Raw genomic sequence first — 19,466 nt, 5'->3', positions numbered from 1 at the left:
GGGGTTTGGTCAGTTAAGCCAGTAGTTATGTCGACCTTTTTTTTTTTTAGGAGGGCAGGGGAGGAAAAGAAGAAATGCACGGCCCGCATGTAAAAAGTATGACATCTTGCCACCAAGAAATTCTATTGGTTTTATCTATAAGGCTCAAGGCGAATGGACCTTGTTGATTACATTAATTGGTGATGTTATTCATAGCTCTTTGAAATAACTATTAAGAATTTCTAATGTAATACTTCCAATCGCTTGTTTGTCAGTGGAAGTTCTTATATTTAGCATGCAATCGAAATATCGAATGTACGTCTGTTGCATTGATAGTTTCATTCGACTACAACATGAGGGCCACTCGAGATGAATGAGAGATATAGAGATGGATGGAAATCCTTTGTCAGCATCGGTTCAACCTTCTCTTTTTCGCCCGTCTGTATAAAAACGGGTGACACTTGGGTTTATTCGTCAGTCATCCAACAGCTCTGCAGCCTCAAAATAATCCTACCCGCTTTGCACTATCCGTCCACTGGCCAACCAAAAAATGAATCCGATTGTGGTAAATGATTTAAGTGTTTGCCTTTAACTTATACGAGTTTACTAAAAATTTGCTCTGTTATCTAATATGTTAAATTAGCTATTTTTGGCCTGCACCGTGGCCTTCTCTTTGGCTTCTCCAACTAACTATGCGAGCAGCAAGTCCACAACGTCTTCGGACACTGAACCGGCTGTTTCAATCTTGAAGCAGATCAATCAAAGGAATGATGACGGCTCTTACACGTTCGGATTCGAAGCCTCAGACGGATCGTTCCGGATCGAAAACATGGATGCGAACGGTTACATGACTGGCAAATACGGATACATTGATGCCAACGGCAAACTACAAGAAACAGGTAATCTTATATTCTCTTAGCAGAAGCTATAAAGCAAACTCGACATATGGCTCATGCGAATACGTAATGCAATAGAATATACGGCTGGAAAGATGTCCGGCCACGCTGTCGGATTTCAAGCACGGGGAACTCTACTCCCCGAAGCTGGGCGCAATTCCCAAGCGCTTCCGATCATCCGCACATCCGCCAAATCGGTGGAGCAGAAAGCTATAGATTACGAGTACACGAGCGTTGATGACGATGAAGATGGTTTTCCTGATTCTTCACCAACCCGCGACATTAACTACAACGCTGGAGCTGTCCGCGTTTCATCTGCAGTCAAAGCTTCAGACAACATCCAGCCAACCGTAGTTCGGGTAGTCAATCCGCACGTTTCTCCATTTTTGGACGTCAGCGTACCGACTAAGGCCCGCAAGAACAACCAGGCCGCAAACGTTCGTTTCGTTTCGCCGTCCAAAAATTCTTACGACAGCCAACCGACATCCATCCGCGTTCCCGATCCGTACGATGCCACTGTTTCCGACATCCGCGTGTCAACCCCCACCAAAACGGTTTCTCAACTTGATATCTCTAATGTCCGCGTCCCTGTGAGAAGCTCATCCCGTCGTACCAACAATGTAGTTCGCTTTGTCGATCAGAATGACGACGCGTACGTTAAGAACACCAACGTTCGCGTTGTGGCTCCAACCCGGATCTCTTACGATCAAGCTCCTTCGGCCATCCGTGCCGTAAACCGAGAAACGGCCACGTACGAGAGCTTTCCGATTGTCAAGCAAACCGTGGTACCCAGCCAGACCATCAAGGAGGTTGCTCAAGTGGCGGCACCTGTCGTCCGATTGGCCTCTTCCGATTACGGGAAGTCTAGTGGCCGTTTGACTGGCCGATTGGACGACTTCCTGATGAATCTGAAGACGAACAACAGGAATAGTGGCCATAGTTACAATACTCACCAATCAGGTAGCAGTGATGTGATCATTCAAACTGATTTCGATTCGCAAGAAGTGTTCCAGCCTGCCCAAGATTTCCAGCCGATTCAGGACGACGCAATTTCTATCGATTCCTTTGGTTTTACACGCATCATCTAAAAGCTGCTTCATCACAAAAATTCTGTTGAACATTAGTAAATTTCATAATTTTTTCTTCTTAGTCGATTGCAATGTAATTTCCCGGTGGTTTGCTTCTGTAATAACTTATCGCTTCTACATTATGTTTGATAATGTGTGTGAAACTGCTCGAATCCTTATTTCTTCAAATAGATTTTCTAGTATTTTCAGCCTGTTTCGTCTCAGCTTCTTGTAGGTTAAAACATAGCCTTCTTCGTGTTTGATCACGTTGTTTAACGTTAGTTGTATTCATCTTCATGTGGTACAAAAGTGAGGCAGCTTGAAAACTTTACTAAGGCTAGACTGAAAAACAGTGACGTACTATACCTGTTCACTTGTAATACGACAGACGGAACCACGGTCCTCCGGGACATGGAGAGGGAAGAAGTTTTAGCTAAAAAAAAAACATCAAAGTTTCTCCAAAAAATGTCAATTAGTGTAGGACGATTTCCACCAATCCAAGTGGCGTCGAGTCACGGGAAGTTTTCCAAGTTTATTTAGAGCGATGCATTTTCTCCCTTGAATTTTCAAGTATGGCCTTTTTACTAATAATGATAAATCGCATAAGAGGGCATTTCATTCGATTTTAATTGGTAGACTTTTCTCTCTTTTTTTTTCAAACTACGTATTGCTTTCATCTTTGTATTCCCTAACGCACGGTACATAACCTTATGGCAGCGCGTACTTTGCCGTCGTCTTAATGTTACACACGCACTGTCAGGCAATAGATAAAATATTTTCATTTGCTAATCATAAATGATCCATTCCAATTTTTATCTTGCCTTTACCGTTATAGTTTTGCTTTGCTCTGTAGCATTCTCCCTTTGATTTAAGACTCGCAACATAGCACTCGCACAAATTTACGATGTGGTCCTTGGTACATCCATAGTACATTAACAAGTTGTCCGTCCATCGGTAAATCGAATACTAGAAACCCAAAAATGGAGAATCATCCTTACAAGGATCAGTTCTGAAAACCAATATGATATTGTAAGCCGTGATCGTCTAGTGGTTAGGACCCTACGTTGTGGGGGCAAGGAAGCAATTCCGTAGTAACCCAGGTTCGAATCCTGGTCACGGCAGATTCAAATATTGGAATTCTTTTGCTCAATCAAATTTTGTGTTCTATCGAATGAACGAGAAAAGCTAAATAACCATTCGTCTAAAAAACTAATAGCTCCTTGTTTAACATCTTGCGAGCAATCCGCTTAAGACTGTCGAGATCTTTAGCAGAACAGCGTTGTTGTGTTACGGCCCATTCTTTCTCTACAATCGTTCTTCGCAGATCAATAAAGAGAAGGGTGTAACTTAAGCGTTGTCTAGAAGTGAAAAGACGTAATGAGAGGTCGAAAAGAAAAGGCAAAACGAAGGTTGTCAATAGCAAATTCGGCGTACTTCCTTAACAACTTGCGCAGTCTTCCTTTTCGTTTATGTATCCTGCTCAAAAAGTAGGTACGCTTTGTACACATCAGGGGGCTTCAATTACTCTTTTGTTTTTTTTTTAAATTATATTTTGTTAGTTTTTTTTTCCAAAAGAAGTCATTGCACAATATCGTCGTTGTCATTCTACTTCGTTCCGTGTTTCTTGTGGGCGTTATTTTAGTGGTTACCGGTAATCCGTTATCAGAAAACTTATAAGGAGAACATTATTAACCAAACATGTTTATTTTGGTAGTTGGGTAGAGTGCCATAATACGAATACATCGGAACAGTTTCAAATATTCTGAGCTCAGACGTCCAAGGGTATCCGATGAACGGAAGTGACCACAGTTAATGATTCAGGTGGGCTGATAAGAGCCCCATGCCACTGAATACGATATTCCTTAATGTAGACTCCTTAGCGAGAACTATCGACGATTTTATTACAGCCAGTTTTGGCTTCGTTTAAGTTGTAAATAAGAAAATGCATAATTCCGGTTGAAAATCAAAACTTGCATACCAATTGAAAATCGACTTGTCAACGGGGGCACTGCCAAGATTAAAGTTTGTGTATTTATTTTTACGATCCTTAAAAAAAAAGAGGGAAATTTGGACCAAAGGGAACTAAGAAGGCGATGAATTGACTTATGGTTACAACCTTTGGAACTTCCTGTTTAGTGACTCATTCTCTTCCGTCCAGTACATTACACGTCGCAGGCAACAGTGCATGCTCTCTGCAAACACGTCACTAGCGGATATGCTACATAAGAACGTGACGGTGAAAAAAAAACGAAAAACAGTTTGAGTTGCTTGTAGCTCCTCCTTCCGCCCATTTTAGGAATACTTCAAAACATTCAGGTAAAAGCCCTAAGGCCATCAGTTCACTGCAAGCAGCGTTCGAACCAGCTTTCCAACAACCGTAGCAGACAACAAACAGCAGACGTCATTTAGTGTTCGAGGTTTCAGCAGGTTGTAACGCGAGCATTCACGCAGTAAAACGAAGTTCGCCAAATGACAGGAATGCATTCAACCGTGCCAATCATCGTAGCAGTTTTAATGATGACGATCAGCATTGTTTCAGGTAAGAGCTTGCAATCCCACATTTGCGTTGTTTTAATAGTTTATGGTGCAACCAAGTGGTTTGACTTCCTAGTGGACGTTGCACAATCTATCCAAGGTCAACAATGACGCAAAGGTTTCCTGTTGGGTATTTTTTTTTTCTTCAAGTGTAGATGGAGGTGCTCAAAGTTTAGTAATGTGAAACAAACGATTGTAATCTGATGTTTTTCCTTTCGTCTTTTGTTACGCACAGGTCTACAATGCTATTCGTGCGAAGGCCGGGAAAATGAAATGTGTGGCAGAGAGCCGACGCGAGCCAATCGTATCACGTGTGCCACCAACGAAATGTGCAACGTTCTACGCACCGAACGTTCCGATTTTTCCGGTGAGTACGACAATAACAGTCATTTCCTTTATTTTTCCATGCCTCGGTTCGCTTGCTTCGCCGCTGCACGACGCATTTTCGTACAGTTGCCATGACAACGTAGTGAACATGCCAGCATTGTGCTGACGATGGCGCACATGTTTAGCCTTCAGAAAGGCAAATGACGTTGCAGAGTCCATTAATTGAAGAATGCCCTTAAGTATTGACAGTTGGTTTCAGCGTGAGTCACGAGCACTCGCAGCTTATCCTAACTTTCGTCTTAAACATTTTAAGAACAACCGTGAACTAACGAATCTATCTTAAAATTGCCCTTCAAAGGTAGGACAGTAACGTATTCGAGAGGTTGTCGCCAATCTGCTTTTGCCGGGGCGGTCGGCGGCAACGGAGTGGGCGTGTCCACTTCGTCCCAATCGTGTTCCACCGACCTGTGCAATACTGGAGACGGTCTTGGACCGAGCATCAATTTCCCCGGATTCAACAACGGATTCGGATTTAACACAAACAACAACAACAATGACGGTTTTGGAGGATTTGCTGGTGCCGGTTTTAATGGCGGTTTCCATAATGATTTCAACCGGCAGCCGGGAAACGGCGCACCCGCAGGCACGAAGATGAATTGTAAGTTCTATCGTGGCCGCCTGTCTAATGATTGTTTATTTTGTAATATTATTATTTTACAGATAATCCGTTGATGCTTCCGTTCCTTGGTCTCCTTTCATCCTTCCTGGGAAACAACGTTTAAATTCATTCGGAAACTTCCTCGTTCGTCCATGCGTATTTCGGAAGCATATTTCACCATATAGATAGACGCATTAGCTAAAGCAATACTAGCGAATCGAGATACCGGTGTTTTTTTTTCCTAATCTACATTTTCGTGACAATCATCATTTAATAAACCTAATTTTTAAACATTAATAGAACATTGGGCGTAGTGGATTTTTCGTGAATTCCTCTGTGGAACGCTCTTATTTTTTTGTTTTCCATTTTAGGCAAATTTTTCAACGTGAAACGTGCGTTTGTGTTGATTTGAAGATAATTTATTTCCTTTTTTTTTTGTTACATTTAGATGCCTGGAAGTGCTAACGTACCATTTCCCTTTTCGTTGAACTTAATTACATTTGGTGGGAGAAAATATAAAGTTACCCGAGCTTTACAAAGTCTAGCAATCGCGAAGTTCTTATCAACCCTCAACCGCAATCCGGACATTATGGTTTTGGCTGGCGAGAAGTTTAGTTTATCCGGAATACAGTTATTCAAGTGAGCGTGCAAGAAAATGAACGTGCGTTCCGTTCTGGGCGGTCTCCTTCTCCTAAGTTTGGCGTCGCGTGGCCAGAGTGAGTCAAACACAAACAATAAGAAACATTTTAACATTTGAAAACTAATGAAAAGCGCTTTTTCTTCCATTGATTAAACGAAAGGCATCAAATGCTACGAATGCACATCAAACCCGATGGCGATGAACTCAGACTGTGAAACGGGCGTGCACCGTAGCAAACCACAAACTTGTCCCCTCACAACCAAATTTTGCGACTATGTAAAAATCAAAATCGATGCTGGGATAGGTAAATATCACAAAGTTAATTTGTTCCAATTTCGAAATAATGTTAAATAAAAATAAAAATAAAATTTTCAGCTTTCAACATGATTTATCGTGGTTGCGGTGAAGATTCGACTTGGATCCCAAACAACGTAGGTTTTGAGGACAAGAAATTAGGAATTGCAACTGTTTCCTATCGTTCGTGCAATAAAGATCTTTGCAATGGCGACGTTTGGGATAAATCGCTCTACAACAACTCGAAAGGTTAGTCCATCGAAAAAGGTGTAAGGATCTTTAATTCATTTTCATATTCTGCTCTTCAGATTCTCATTCTTGCGACGCAAGTCTACTCCTGCTGGCCATTTTGACTTCCTTATGTTTAATCCTTAGTTTTTAGGCGTCTTCGATGCAACCATTAATCCTTATTGTATATCCCTGAATGTCTCCTATGAACTATTTACACTCTTATAGAATTTCGTAAACGTCATGTCCAACGCTGACAGGGTGCGTGAGCGGATACGTAAATGTACGAAAGGAAATTGAGTAATAATTAAGGGTACGGTTTTGTTATTAGTAATTCATTTCGCTGGATTATGTTTCCAAATTTTTATATTCCGCCTATGATGAGGTACCCGAATTCAGAGCATAATGAACGCTGTTCAATCGCTAAAGCCGGACCCTAAAACACTGGCTATCAACGTCATTTGAGTCTTTTAAATGATACATAACGCGATAAGACAATCGCACTTGTACCGATAAGAAAAATCCCCATAGCTTCACAGATGGAGTTTGCAACGATCTTGTCAACCCCACGTTGAATTGTATCGAGTCCCGTGTAGGATGCCTACAATGACTATGCGTTCCAACATCTCCATGAAGATCCTTATAGCCGTTACGGTAATTGCTCTTAGTTTCATTACGCTCAGCGACGGTAAGTGGAATCATTTATTGTTCAATAGGGCGGAGGTAATAGTAAACAAACATTTTGCCAGTTAGGACTGGAATGTTACATCTGCAGTTCGAGCGACGTTGACTGGAACGAAGACTGCGAAACTGGTAACCGGACACTGTTGCCATCGATTACGTGCCCAGACGCTTACGATGGGAAAACAGCGTACTGCACGTATAAGAAAACCCAATGGAACACAATCAGTAAAAAACTAGAAACACAAAATCTTATTTTATCGAGTCCGAAACTCATGGCTGATATTTCTTACAGGCGGAGCTAATTCAGTCCTCCGCAGTTGCGCTGATGAGCCCCTGTACCGCAACGGTCAGCAGGACCTAGAAGATGGAAATCTAACAGTTTGGTACCAGTCGTGCACCATGGATCTCTGTAACAATGCTTACTCCTTTTCGAATGGTAGGAAAACGGTTATTTTATTGCTGCCGTTCTTCTCTTTCATACAAAGCCTCAGGTAAAGAGCGTCTTCTCAATCCTTTTTCTTTCTTTTTTATTAAGATCAAATGTTGGCCGTGTTTACCAGCATGTTCCTGCTCGTTTTGGCCAAGTTATTGCAGTAAGGTGTGGTCCATTGTCCTTCCGCAAAATGAGGGATGATAGGCTTTGAAAGCCTATTTTTTAGCTCCATGATTCGGACGTGCAAATGTATCTTGATGCAAGGTAATACAATATTAGATGGTGTGGACATGATGCCGTTAGATTGTTTTCAGGACAAAAAAAAAACTGTGCTCGGGAGACTGTGTTTTCGTATCGCGTTTGATTTACTACTTTGTTCCAAGCCACCTCTAAGGCGCTGTCTGCGTCGTAACGTATTGCAACGCTTAATTGACCACCTGCTGGGGCACCAACAAACGAATGCCTTAAGCATTGAGAAGAGGTTTCCAGTCGGAGAAGAGAAGAAAAATAGGGAAAACGAGATGCGCGCGAGAGAAGGTCGTAAAATTGAAATCCTCGTTTGGATCATTTTACCGTTATGTTGCAACTACCAACTACATCGCCACAGCAATTGCAGGTTGCAAAAACGGTGTTCGAATCTTCACCCTAAGGTTCTTTCTTGTTGGAGTTGTCTAATCTTATTTTTAGGAAGGTCGAACAAGCAGAGGTCATCTCATCTTCAAAAAAGCAAAAAAAAAGAAGAAGAAATAATTTACAGGGTACGCCGGAAGGGTCTCTTTGCGGCCGGATTAAAGTTGGCTTCGTTTTCAACATGACCTTTACATTGTAGCGCGTCAAGAAATTTTTGAAATTTCGGTCGCATAGGAGAGACAAAAGAAAAAAAAAAAAAAAAGCAAAGACGACGTTGTCGTTTTCACTCAACTTTTGCAAAAAAAAAAAGAAACGATGATAAAAAACAAAAAAGCAGCGCCGCAAAACTGAGAAAGAGCCGTTTTTTGTATTTACTTTATAAGCGAGACGCTTCTCAGTTGGATTCAAGCTCTTGGTCTTGGAGGACTCCTATTCGCCCGTGTGCTGGACTACCCGCCTGCATTCAAGTTTGGCCCCAGAGTTTCTTGTCTCTTACTGTCAGGTTAACAGGTCAGTCATCTATTAGTCATTAACATTTATAGGTGTACTAATTAGTCTTGGTAATTGTGGCCTTAAAATAAATTGAACACTAATAGTGCAAGTTACAGTAAAATTTTAATTGGGTAAGTATTACTTTATGCCTTTTTAAAGTATTTTTTTAAAATACTAAATCGTATTGTAGTTAAGGTAAAAGGAATGGAAAAGATTTTTGTTTACCAAACGTTCAGAAATCTTCTTTTGTGTTGCGCGTTGGTCGTGTCATTTCCCGAAAACGAGCGTCTTCTCATCAGAGGATGACTATGGGTTTTTCTTGAATAGGAGCTCGTTCAAGGCTACGTAGATGTCCACAACGAGATCCGACTTTTATTTATTTATTATTTTTGTTTCCTTTGCGCTGCTTAATATTTTTGCCGTGTAGCGTGATTCCTTTCACTTTCGTGCAATCCGTGGCTATTGTTCTTTTAAGGCAACTTTCACCGTACAGTTCACGACCGCTTAGCGGCGGCTTCTCCAATTTGTTTTCTAGATACGGGTACTCCAGATCATTTCAAATTCATTCAAGTGGTGCTTTACATTTTTGTTGTTCTCCAATCGATTAAGCCTCTGTTTTCTACCCATTCACAAAAACAATTCGAATCGAACGAGCTCCGACGGGGACGTTGACTGAGTAATAGAAAGTGCCCCGATTAAAAAAATCGCAAAAAGAGCCAGTTACATCATATTAAGAAAAGAGTTTTACAACTCCCTTTCCACATAGACTGGCAGAGAAAACGAAAATAAAACTTTGTAGAGAACGTAGGTTTGCGTCACTTTTTTAGCTACTCGGCCCGCTTGTCAAGGGCATTTCCAACCAGTTTCTCTTCTTTTCAGCCAGACGGCAAGCCTTACTAGCTTGTTTGAGAGGTAATAGAAGGAGGACCCCTAGAAAGTCTTAATTTCCTAAATAAACCCAAGAGTTCAAAATCGTACGTGTTACAACATTCATATTTGCTGGCGTGCAGCGTATATGAATGGAAATTCTCGTGATGAAATGGATCTTGTTTACGATTTTTTTATCATGCTGTCATTTTCGTAATTAAAAAATTTAACATTTTTACCTGCATTATACTGTAATACATACGTTTTCCGAGGTATATATTACGCTATATTACGTAACGGTTCCTTATTAAATTCCCTCCTTTATCAGTTTTCATCGTACAGCGCTAGATGGACTTTTGTTATTGTTTTGTGGCAACTATAGTATCTAGTGGCGCTAGTGGTAAAATCAGACGATTTACCATTACGTAAAAAAGAGTTAGAAACAGAAATACTGACAAATGACAATCAGAAAAAATATCCTCCGCTTATGAACGATTGCAACTTTTTTTGGTAGTTCATTTTTGTATTGAGCTCACTAGCTCACTTCTGCTAAGAGCCACATTTTTCTAGTCACATTGTGAAAAATGGCACTCCGTTCGTATAGGTGAGATCTTTAAATAATTGCTCAATGGTTATTTGAACATTATCTAACATTCTAAAAGAGCACATATTTTACTTCCATTGCCTGATTGACTTGTTTTAAAAACATGATCTAAGTGAGATATGTAAATTAAACTCGCCATTATTATTTTTTGAATGACAGAAGAACTCCGCGGTTCGAGGAGTCTGAGGAAAGTGTCACAGAACCCTTGATCTCTCCCAGTCTGGACATGAATACCGCTGGAAAATCAGCAAAAATTTTTTCATTTTTCAGCTCAAAGCAGAATATTTACAGCATTTATGTTTTGCTACTGTTTTTGATAACCTATCTGTTGAATCAACTGGATCGTTACATGCTGGCAATAGTAACAAAACCTTTAGCACAGGTAAACTTTTTTTTTAATTGATGAGAAAGAACAAAAAAATAATTTTTTACTGCTTATCGGTTTTCATCCTAGGAAATTCATTATGGGGACCAAGGATGCATGACCAATACATCAGCTGCTTTTCCAAGTCCCCAAATTGTCTGCCAGAAGCTTACCAATGAATCTAGGTATTTGTGTAGTAGTTTACATAGAAGCTCATAACACTAATCTGGTTTTTAAATCAAAGCTGTACTCAATTTATATATAATGGAACCATTTTAGGAGGCTGTAAATGGGACTACACTGGTCAAGGCTATGATTACCAGATTCTTGCTGGACCAATATTTATCTTAATCTATACTTTTGCTGCGATCCCAGTCGGTATTGCTGCTGACCTCTATAACAGAAAAGTAAGTCGCTGACAATTACATTTTAGTCCCTTATTGCATAGCATAACATGCTGTGCAACTTTACAATTAACTGCAGTAACAGGTGTTTTTTTTTTCTGGCTAATTACATGTTATGTTCAAGATCTTTACTTATATGCAGGTCCTACTTGGCATCAGCCTAATTTTCTGGTCGGTGTGCACCCTCTTGTCTGGATTTGTAACTAGCTATTGGCAATTGGCTTTATTAAGATTTGGTCTGGGACTAGGGTAAACCTACCATTGTCTTCTGTTGGCGAACTAAAAATAACTGTTGAACATCTTAAATGTCGCAGAGAAGCCGGATGTACGCCTTTTGCCACATCATTGATTGCCGACTATTTCGGAGAAGAACTGAGAGGTTTAGCAATGGGTGTTTATAACTGGGGTATCTATACAGGGTACTCGCTGTCATATGCACTTGGAAATTTCATCACTGATGCCAATATAAACAACCAAGGATGGCGTTGGTAATGCCAAAAGGAATACATTTTACACATTAGAATTTTAACACATGAGATTTATCTTAAGGTCTTTCATCATTGCTGGAATTCCAGGAATTGTAATTGGTTTCATCATTTTACTGACGGTCAAAGAGCCAAAACGTGGCCAAAAGAGCCAGCCTTCAACAACAAAAGTAGAATCTTCCATTGGAAATGCAACGTCTTCTACCAAAGAGAAATTCAAGCTAATGTTCAAACTGATGCGGCCATCGCTGTTACTATTGTGCATTGCGAGTTCCATCCGTAATGCTGGTATGCAGAATATTTTTTAAAATTTCTATTTAACTTGTATCAAACTCATCGTCACCTTTCCATAGCTGGGTACGTTTGGGCGTATAATACGCAAGTTTATTTTGATGGACTTGGACAAACTCCGACGCAGATTGGCACATGGATGTCTTGGATCCCTGTGGTTGGCGGTTCTATTGGTAATGAAAATTCTTGTTTCTATTATACAGAATTGGCTCAAAACGATTTTTACTATTTCTGTTAACCAGGTGTTGTTTTCGGCGGTTTTATTTCTGATCGCGTTGTTAAACGAACGGGGCCGCATGGCAGAATTTGGGTGCTGGCGCTTAGCCAAATTGTGTCATCTCCGTTCGCTGCGGGAGTCTTGTTTCTTGATCCACCCTATTGCTATTTTAGCTTATTACCTAATTACATCATAGGTTCGTAGAGCAAAAAAAAAGTTTAATTTTTCTTTTGAAGCTTACTTAACTATACAATTTCGTAGGTGAAATGTGGGTTGGCGTAGCTCTTGCGGTACTTGTGGAACTAGTACCAGCTGATGTTCGAACAACTGCCGTAGCAGCTTACTTCTTTATAATCTCGAATATTGGGGGAAATATGCCCCTGTTGGTGCCTCCAGTGAAGAGAGCTTTCATCAATGCTGGTTACGGAGAGGTTGATTCATTGCGAAGTGAGTCCTAACATTCTCTTTTTTTTTAAAGTAATTACCTAACGTTGATTCTCGTTCTCCAACTCCATTATCCGCAGATACACTTTACTTATTTTTCCCCGGTGAGTATATATTGGCTGCTGTACTATTTCTTGTATCACTGGTAGTCCTGCATCGGGATATTGAGTACATTAAGCAGCAGCAAGATCAGAAAGTCCCGGCTAATGAAGAAACGAATTCCCAAATGCCTTCTAACTATGGAAGCGCTTCAACTCTGGCAACCGCTGATCAGTAACGAAGCTCGCGAGCAGCAAAGTAATTTCAAGATATGATTATCTAATCTAACTTCTGTTTTATATCTATCATAATTTGCACGGAATAGTGACAACGCGAATAATTCAATATTCTAATATAGAAATAAATTCTTTACTTTGTTACCGAATACAAAGAAAAGCACAAACTCACAGGCTTAGATATTTAAATAGAAGGCACTTTACATTTCAGCATTTGAAACAATATCCTGAAGAAATTATTTTGATATTGTTGCACGGAACTTAATCTCCTGTAATTTGTAAACTTATAATATTGATACAATGCAAGGATTCGAATCCCAGACCTGCGTGATACAAGGCCAGATCACTAACGTTGCTCCTTGATTAACTATTGCTCATAGGAACAATAAAATAGATAACCTGCACGCATCGTAGGTTTAGGTTTGTTAAATGAAGGCACAGCAAAATGTATCGTATCATTCATGGTATAGCAGTAGAGCACTGGAAAGGTAATTAAAGTTCTGGGGTTAAAGTCCTTGGAGAGGGATAAAGAAAATTCTTTAATACTCTAGTAATAATTGATTTCTCACCGATTCTTAAAAGTTTTCTTGTTGAAGTTTGAAACCTACATAGTTCGGCCTTAAATAACAACGAGGAACAGTAGTATATAACATAAGACTTATGGATCAACGGTTGAGCATTAGCCAGTTGAATTGAAAATATAAGGTTCAATTCCCGACAGAGCTATCAGCAAAGCAAATTTAAATATGTAGATTCCAATTCAAATCAAAAGCTCATCGTTCAGCACACGGGACTACGTCAAGGAGTGAAATAATTTAATGCATAATCCAGTTTCAAAATAACTATTACAACTCAGCAATTTTAAGGAAAATACAATGGTTTAGTCATCATTCCATTCCATCTCTTGGAATTCGATCAAAATTTTATGTAATACTAAACATCAAATGCTAATTTGGAAATATTGATTCGTTTTTTCGTCAAATCACCCTTTTTCGAGATATAAAACAAGACTTCTGTTTCACGCTAGCGCTGTAGCATGCTAGCACGCCAACTTTTTTACTCGTTTGTACGCTTATTTCAGAAATTTCAAGTTCTGCGAGAAAGCCAATCTTCTTAATTCTCGTTTAATTTGAATAAAGGATAAATATTTTCATATTGTTCTGAATTTTTTGGAAGAAAAAATATATATATACAAAATTGACAAGAAGTCGGGCTTATTTTGCCGGGCTTATTTTTAAGTCCGATTTTTTTACAAAAAAGGTAAACATAAGGTCCACATAAGGTAACTCGGAATTCGATCAAATCTACCCTACTATTACCAAAATTGAATCCTGATTTAGGCTAAAATCTTAGTTTTCTCGATAGTTGTGCAATTTTAGAATGCGGAATCAAAGTAGTTCTGGGTGCAACCACTTTGAGTTCCAATTACTTAAAATCTGTAACTCCCACGTAAAAATGAAGTCGATTTTCATGATCGCTATTAAATTTTGAATCGAAACCATATGTTTTTGGCCGGATGTAGAATTTTGCCAAAAACGAAAAAGTGGAAAGGCTATACCCTTCTCATTTTTGTCAAAATCGGCAAAAAGCTAAATCTCTTGGAGCTAGCTCAAAATCTCGTATAATACTAAACATCGAATGCTGATTTGGAAAAACTTATTTGTTTTCTCGTCAAATCATACGCTTTGAAATATTTTAAGTTGTATTCTGTCACGCTGGCGCTGTAGCGTGCTGGCGCGCCAACTGTGTTTTCACCGTTTTACGGTTGTTTCAGAAATTTCAAGTCCCACCGGAACGCAAAGCCAATTTTCTTGAATCTCGATTCATTTTGAATAAACCAAAATGCGTTCGTGCTATCCTGATGTTAAATGGGAAAAAAATATACGAATTGACAAAAAAGTCGGGCTTATTTTTTTGTCGGGCTTATTTTTTTTTGTCGGGCTTATTTAAAAGCTCGGCTTTTTGGAAAAATTAAACTTAAAGAATGATTTTCATGATCGCTGTTAATTTTGAATTGAATCCATATGTTTTGGCCGGATGTAGAATTTTGCCAAAAATGAAAAAGTGGAAAGGCCCTTCTCATTTTTGTCAAAATTGGCAAAAAAGTAAATCTCTTAGAATTTACTAAAAATTCTGTAGGATACTAAAAATCGAATGCTGATTTGGAAAAGCTGATTCGTTTTCTCGTTAAATCATCCGTTTTGAAATATTTTAATGACTGAATTCTGTCACAATGGAGCTGTAGCGTGCTAGCGCGCCAACTCTATTACACGTTTTTACGGTTATTTCAAAAATTTCAAGTCTCACCGGAATGCAAAGTGAATTTTCGTGAATCTGGATACATTTTAAATTTAAACCAAAATCTTTTCGTGCTTTCCTGATGTTTTGGGAAAAAAATATACGAATTGACAAAAAAGTCGGGCTTATTTTTTTTGTCTGGCTTATTTTTTTGTCGGGCTTATTTTAAAGTTCAGTTTTTGAAAAAATTAAGCTCTAAGAATTTACTCTGAATTTGATCAAATGTACCCTATTATAACCAACATTAAACCCTGGATTAAGCTAAAATTTCAGTTTCCTCGGTAGTTGTACAATTTTAGAATACGGAATCGAAGTGGTTTTAGGTGCAACCACTTTGAATCCAATTACTTAAAAACTATAGCTCCCACGTAAAAATGAAAACGATTTTCATGGTCGCTGTTAAATCTTGAATCGAATCCATATGTTTTTGGCCGGATGTAGAATTTTGCCAAAAATGAAAAAGTGGGAAGGCTATACCCTTCTCACTTTTTGTCAAAATCGACAAAAAACTAAATCTCTTGGAATTCGCTAAAAATTCTGTATGATACTAAAAATCGAATGCTGATTTGGAAAAATTGGTCAGTTTTCTCGTCAAACTATCCGTTTTGTAAATATTTTAAATTATTGCACTGTGTCACGCGAGCGTTGTAGCAAGCTAGCGGGCCAACTGTGTTATACGTTTTTTTACATTTATTTCTGAAATTTCAATTCTCACGAGAAAACGAGGTCAGTTTTTGTAATTGTCATTAAATTTTAAGTATAAACCACCACATTTTAAAATGAAACTTTGAAGAAAAAATCTACAAAATTTACAAAAAAAAGTCGGCTTATTTTATTGGGCTTATTTTTCAGATCGTTTTTTGTAAAAAAATTGCTTTGAACCGATGGATCAATTCCAAACTACTCGAAACTGTCATCCGTATAGCTATGTGATTCCGTAGTGCAACAAGACGACCACAGTATCTCCAATCTCATCGGTGTATATTTTGTTTCCTCGGACGAAGGCGAGCCCTAAATTACAACGAAAGCGAAAGGGTAAATTCAACGACGCAGATAATGAGGGTTATGGTTGACAGGCTATCAAGGGTGGAAACAAGGTCACATTGATTCAGCTGCATAACCAATCGATCACCTACGACGGACGGAGAGAATTGGATCTTCATTGCTGAACAATTTTTATTAGGCTGCTTGGATTTTATAACTACAAGGAATCTCATATTCAACATGGCAATCAAAAAACATTGTAGCAATTTTTTTTCTTCTTTCCATTTTAGTACGTTATCTTTCAATACTAAATGTTTCATTTAGATTTTAGCATCTTAGCTGCAGCAGACGTGTCCTTATATAAAATAGAATAGTGATTGGTGAAACGATTACATTACATCAAATTGTTTTGGTTCATCGGCACATAGTGGAACAAGGTAAGCCAACGATCTATGATCCAAAAAGAGACGAAGCTTGTTGGCGGCCTCGAAAGTTTCATTTCGAGATAAATTTTTTACTCTATGAAGAAATGTTTTTGTTTATATGCTCATATCTAGATCGAGCGCTTTATATCTACCATAAATCTTTCAAATCTGTCGTTTGTTGATGTATCACATTATCGCGCACATGTATATTTAGAAATTTCATAAGCTATGGGGTGCGCAAGTTCCAGTGCCTTTTTACCTTCGACAGATAAGTTTATTTGTCAACTTCAAACTGCACTAATCTTATTTTTGAAACGCAATAAAATACACAAAGGTTTGTGAAGTTTCGGCAACGTCACTCGATCCGTTTCGAACACTAGATTCCACCCAAGGTCTATACTAAAGTACAATTTTGACAGGTGAATCCGGATCTTTTTATCGTAAACAAACTGGTCGTCGTTTCAAACATGATATGATTTCACTGACCATTTAGACCTATTTAAGCAGAACGTTTGGCTTGGGGTAACAGGCATTCTCTTCTCAAATTTTACAATGAAGGTTATTCTCTGTCTAGCTGTTCTCGTTTTTGCCCAGGTATTTTTATTTTCACTAATTTGAAAAATTTGAATCTAAACTAAAAAAAAAAAAAACAGTTAACTTAAAATTAATTTCTACCGTTATTATTTTGCTAGTCTTTGGGACAAGTTCTTCTCCCATATGAGAGGAACTGGGCCAAGATTGAGGAAAAATGGGCCAATCCAAGCGTTCCCCGCGAGGCCCGCCGTGCGGAAGAAATCCCATTGAGGAACAAGGCTACCAGGGAAACCAAGGACTTCCGCGGTTAGTAATAAAAATAAAATTACGAAGTTAACGTAAAATGTGATGTAAACGTGGTTATCTTACGTTCATCTTTAATGCAGCTGTTTGCGGAACCCCAAATGCCGCCCGCATCATCAACGGAGCTGAGGCTGTAAGTTAAACAATTGAGCTCCAGTTACATTCTACGTCAACAGTTAACCGTTAATTTTTTCTTACTTTAGACTCCTCATGAATTCCCATGGGTTACTGCTCTATTCATCTCCGGTGGATCTTTCTGTACTGCTGCACTCATCTCTGACCAATGGGTTTTGACTGCCGCTCATTGCGCTGATGGGTAAGAATTCCTAGTCTGTCAATTACAAAAGCTAGCACAACAAAACGTGGGGGAAAATGCCATTAAACAATTGATTCCAATAATATAGTGCTCTCTACTTTGATGTCTACTTGGGAGCCCACAATGTCCGAATCACTGAACCCGAACGTCTTGAGATCCGCGCCAACGAGAAATACATCCACCCCGACTGGAACTCTAACACTTTGAACGGAGATGTTGCTCTCATCAAGCTCCCAGCTCCAGTTGACATTAGCGGAAGTGAGTTTGCGTGCAATCCTAAGTTAAAACAGCGAGAGAAAGACATTAAATGTTTCTATTAGTTGTCTCACTAATGATTAGCTTAGTAAAATGATTTTGCCAACAAAACTTTTTCAGACAATATCCGTCCCATCTGCCTCCAAGACCCAACTGACACCAACCTCTACGTTGACGCTGAAGCCCACATTGCCGGATGGGGAAAGACTGCCGATGGTAAGGAAAGAAGTAAAAATCTAATAATTGCACAACTATTAAAAATCATCTTTTTAAACAAAGGTCCCGGTGGAATCAGCCCGACTTTGCAGAAATCTACCGTCACCGTTATCAGCAACGCAGAATGCCAAAACGTATGACTTTTCCCTCTAAAAATGTCAAAAGCTCTGTCATTACTAACGGAAATTTTCTTCTTGTTTATCTCATGTTTTTAGACCTACGGCCTCATCATCAGGCCAAGCACCGTAAGATTTACACAAGTTTTAAGTCATGTCAATTCTTTTTGTAACTTAAGCTTTCACGATTTAATTTTTAGATTTGCACATCTTTCACTGCCACCAACTCTGGCACTTGCAACGTAAGAGGATACAATTTTAAACTGAGCTGGAAAAGAAGTAATTTTTTATGAATTCAAAAATGTTTAAACAGGGAGACAGCGGCTCTGCTATGAGCGTCATTAACAGCAACGGACAATACACCCAGATCGGTGTCACCTCCTTTGTTTCCTCTGCTGGATGCGAATCCGGAAACCCCGACGGATATGTACGGGATTTACTGATGTTTTCCTGACTTACGACCTGTTATTAAACAATACTTTTTTTTTTCGCATACAACAGGCTCGCGTTTCCAGCTACCTGTCCTGGATCAGCAGCATCACCGGCTTGGTTCTGTAAACACATCTTTAGGACGATTCATTTCAACTACTTGTTTGAACTGATAAATGCAATCCATGTAATTGACGAAAAAACAAAAAGTAATAATAAAAGATTTTATTGGCATCCGTTTTAAAAGCATTGTTATCGTGTGTATCGGGATAAGTTTGTTCAGAGATAGATGCGAGTTTGACGCATGTTTTATCACTTTCTTTGTTGCATAAATATGTCTAGACTTGACAAAGTTTGGAACGTAACAGTAAACAGTGAAATTTGTCTTTGAAACATGCAAGTGAAGATGACATACGTTATAGCGTAGTAAATAAGGTAAGTAATCAAGAATTGGTATCCCAACAACAGAAAAACCCAAATGGCCTTCACCTGCTTAAGCTCACAAGGGATTTTACACTTTATAGAGATACACCTGTCAATTAATAGTCAACCGGTCGAAATCGTTGATTATGTGAATCATGTCGCATGGCGACGAAGCAGATAAGACTGTCCTTACAGTTTGGTTCGTTAAGAACGTCACTGTACTACGTGACTCGAGACAAAGTACAGTGCCTTCAATTGACACGTGATACGCCGCAAATGAAAAGTAATCAAAAGTGCATCACCAAGAAACAATGAATAAGGTTGTTCTGTAGAAAAGAATGGCACTTTGTAAT

The 19,466-nt window shown here is 39.1% G+C and overlaps 7 protein-coding genes and 1 non-coding gene across 9 annotated transcripts in view; 7 read left to right on the top strand and 1 right to left on the bottom strand.

Annotated features, from left to right (window-relative positions):
• LOC130695119 (probable glucosamine 6-phosphate N-acetyltransferase) overlaps positions 1-19,466 on the bottom strand; it is a 73,761-nt gene that overhangs the window by 41,710 nt on the left and 12,585 nt on the right. The gene's annotated exons all lie outside the window — the stretch shown is intronic.
• Positions 402-2,151, top strand: LOC130695113 (uncharacterized). Its single transcript, XM_057518241.2, has 3 exons — positions 402-544; positions 623-878; positions 954-2,151. Exons 1-3 carry the CDS (start codon positions 530-532, stop codon positions 1,961-1,963), a joined length of 1,281 nt encoding a protein of 426 aa, XP_057374224.1. The 5' UTR covers positions 402-529; the 3' UTR covers positions 1,964-2,151.
• Positions 2,976-3,063, top strand: Trnah-gug (transfer RNA histidin (anticodon GUG)). Its single transcript is given in 2 exon segments — positions 2,976-3,012; positions 3,029-3,063. It is a non-coding gene; the product is annotated as a tRNA-His (tRNA).
• On the top strand, positions 4,274-5,750 carry LOC130695118 (keratin, type II cytoskeletal 2 epidermal-like). Its single transcript, XM_057518251.2, has 4 exons — positions 4,274-4,481; positions 4,713-4,844; positions 5,163-5,462; positions 5,525-5,750. Exons 1-4 carry the CDS (start codon positions 4,412-4,414, stop codon positions 5,584-5,586), a joined length of 564 nt encoding a protein of 187 aa, XP_057374234.1. The 5' UTR covers positions 4,274-4,411; the 3' UTR covers positions 5,587-5,750.
• LOC130695124 (CD59 glycoprotein-like) lies at positions 5,891-6,863 on the top strand. The gene is made up of 4 exons (XM_057518261.2): positions 5,891-6,178; positions 6,263-6,406; positions 6,478-6,645; positions 6,705-6,863. Exons 1-4 carry the CDS (start codon positions 6,118-6,120, stop codon positions 6,776-6,778), a joined length of 447 nt encoding a protein of 148 aa, XP_057374244.1. The 5' UTR covers positions 5,891-6,117; the 3' UTR covers positions 6,779-6,863.
• On the top strand, positions 7,013-8,004 carry LOC130695123 (uncharacterized). The gene is made up of 4 exons (XM_057518260.2): positions 7,013-7,312; positions 7,378-7,533; positions 7,601-7,744; positions 7,844-8,004. The coding sequence occupies exons 1-4, from the start codon at positions 7,222-7,224 to the stop codon at positions 7,903-7,905; spliced, it is 453 nt and encodes a 150-aa protein (XP_057374243.1). The 5' UTR covers positions 7,013-7,221; the 3' UTR covers positions 7,906-8,004.
• Positions 10,150-12,981, top strand: LOC130695134 (MFS-type efflux pump MSMEG_3705-like). 2 transcript variants are annotated; one of them, XM_057518270.2, is made up of 11 exons: positions 10,150-10,334; positions 10,494-10,716; positions 10,789-10,883; positions 10,943-11,105; positions 11,227-11,351; positions 11,417-11,590; positions 11,652-11,875; positions 11,941-12,051; positions 12,121-12,291; positions 12,357-12,542; positions 12,620-12,981. In XM_057518270.2, the coding sequence occupies exons 1-11, from the start codon at positions 10,315-10,317 to the stop codon at positions 12,814-12,816; spliced, it is 1,689 nt and encodes a 562-aa protein (XP_057374253.1). In that variant the 5' UTR covers positions 10,150-10,314; the 3' UTR covers positions 12,817-12,981. The 2 variants fall into 2 exon arrangements, with proteins under 2 accessions (XP_057374253.1, XP_059350912.1); XM_059494929.1 differs by having other exon boundaries at positions 10,151-10,334; positions 11,245-11,351.
• LOC130695117 (brachyurin-like) lies at positions 17,020-18,924 on the top strand. Its single transcript, XM_057518249.2, has 11 exons — positions 17,020-17,115; positions 17,214-17,361; positions 17,442-17,491; positions 17,562-17,674; positions 17,763-17,932; positions 18,050-18,145; positions 18,209-18,279; positions 18,361-18,390; positions 18,462-18,503; positions 18,575-18,688; positions 18,763-18,924. Exons 1-11 carry the CDS (start codon positions 17,074-17,076, stop codon positions 18,817-18,819), a joined length of 933 nt encoding a protein of 310 aa, XP_057374232.1. The 5' UTR covers positions 17,020-17,073; the 3' UTR covers positions 18,820-18,924.

The sequence above is a fragment of the Daphnia carinata genome, chromosome 4 (assembly GCF_022539665.2).
Source record: "Daphnia carinata strain CSIRO-1 chromosome 4, CSIRO_AGI_Dcar_HiC_V3, whole genome shotgun sequence".
Lineage (NCBI taxonomy): Eukaryota > Metazoa > Arthropoda > Branchiopoda > Diplostraca > Daphniidae > Daphnia > Daphnia carinata.
The sequence above is the reverse complement of the archived record's forward strand: the minus strand, read 5'-3'. Positions and strand labels throughout refer to the sequence as shown.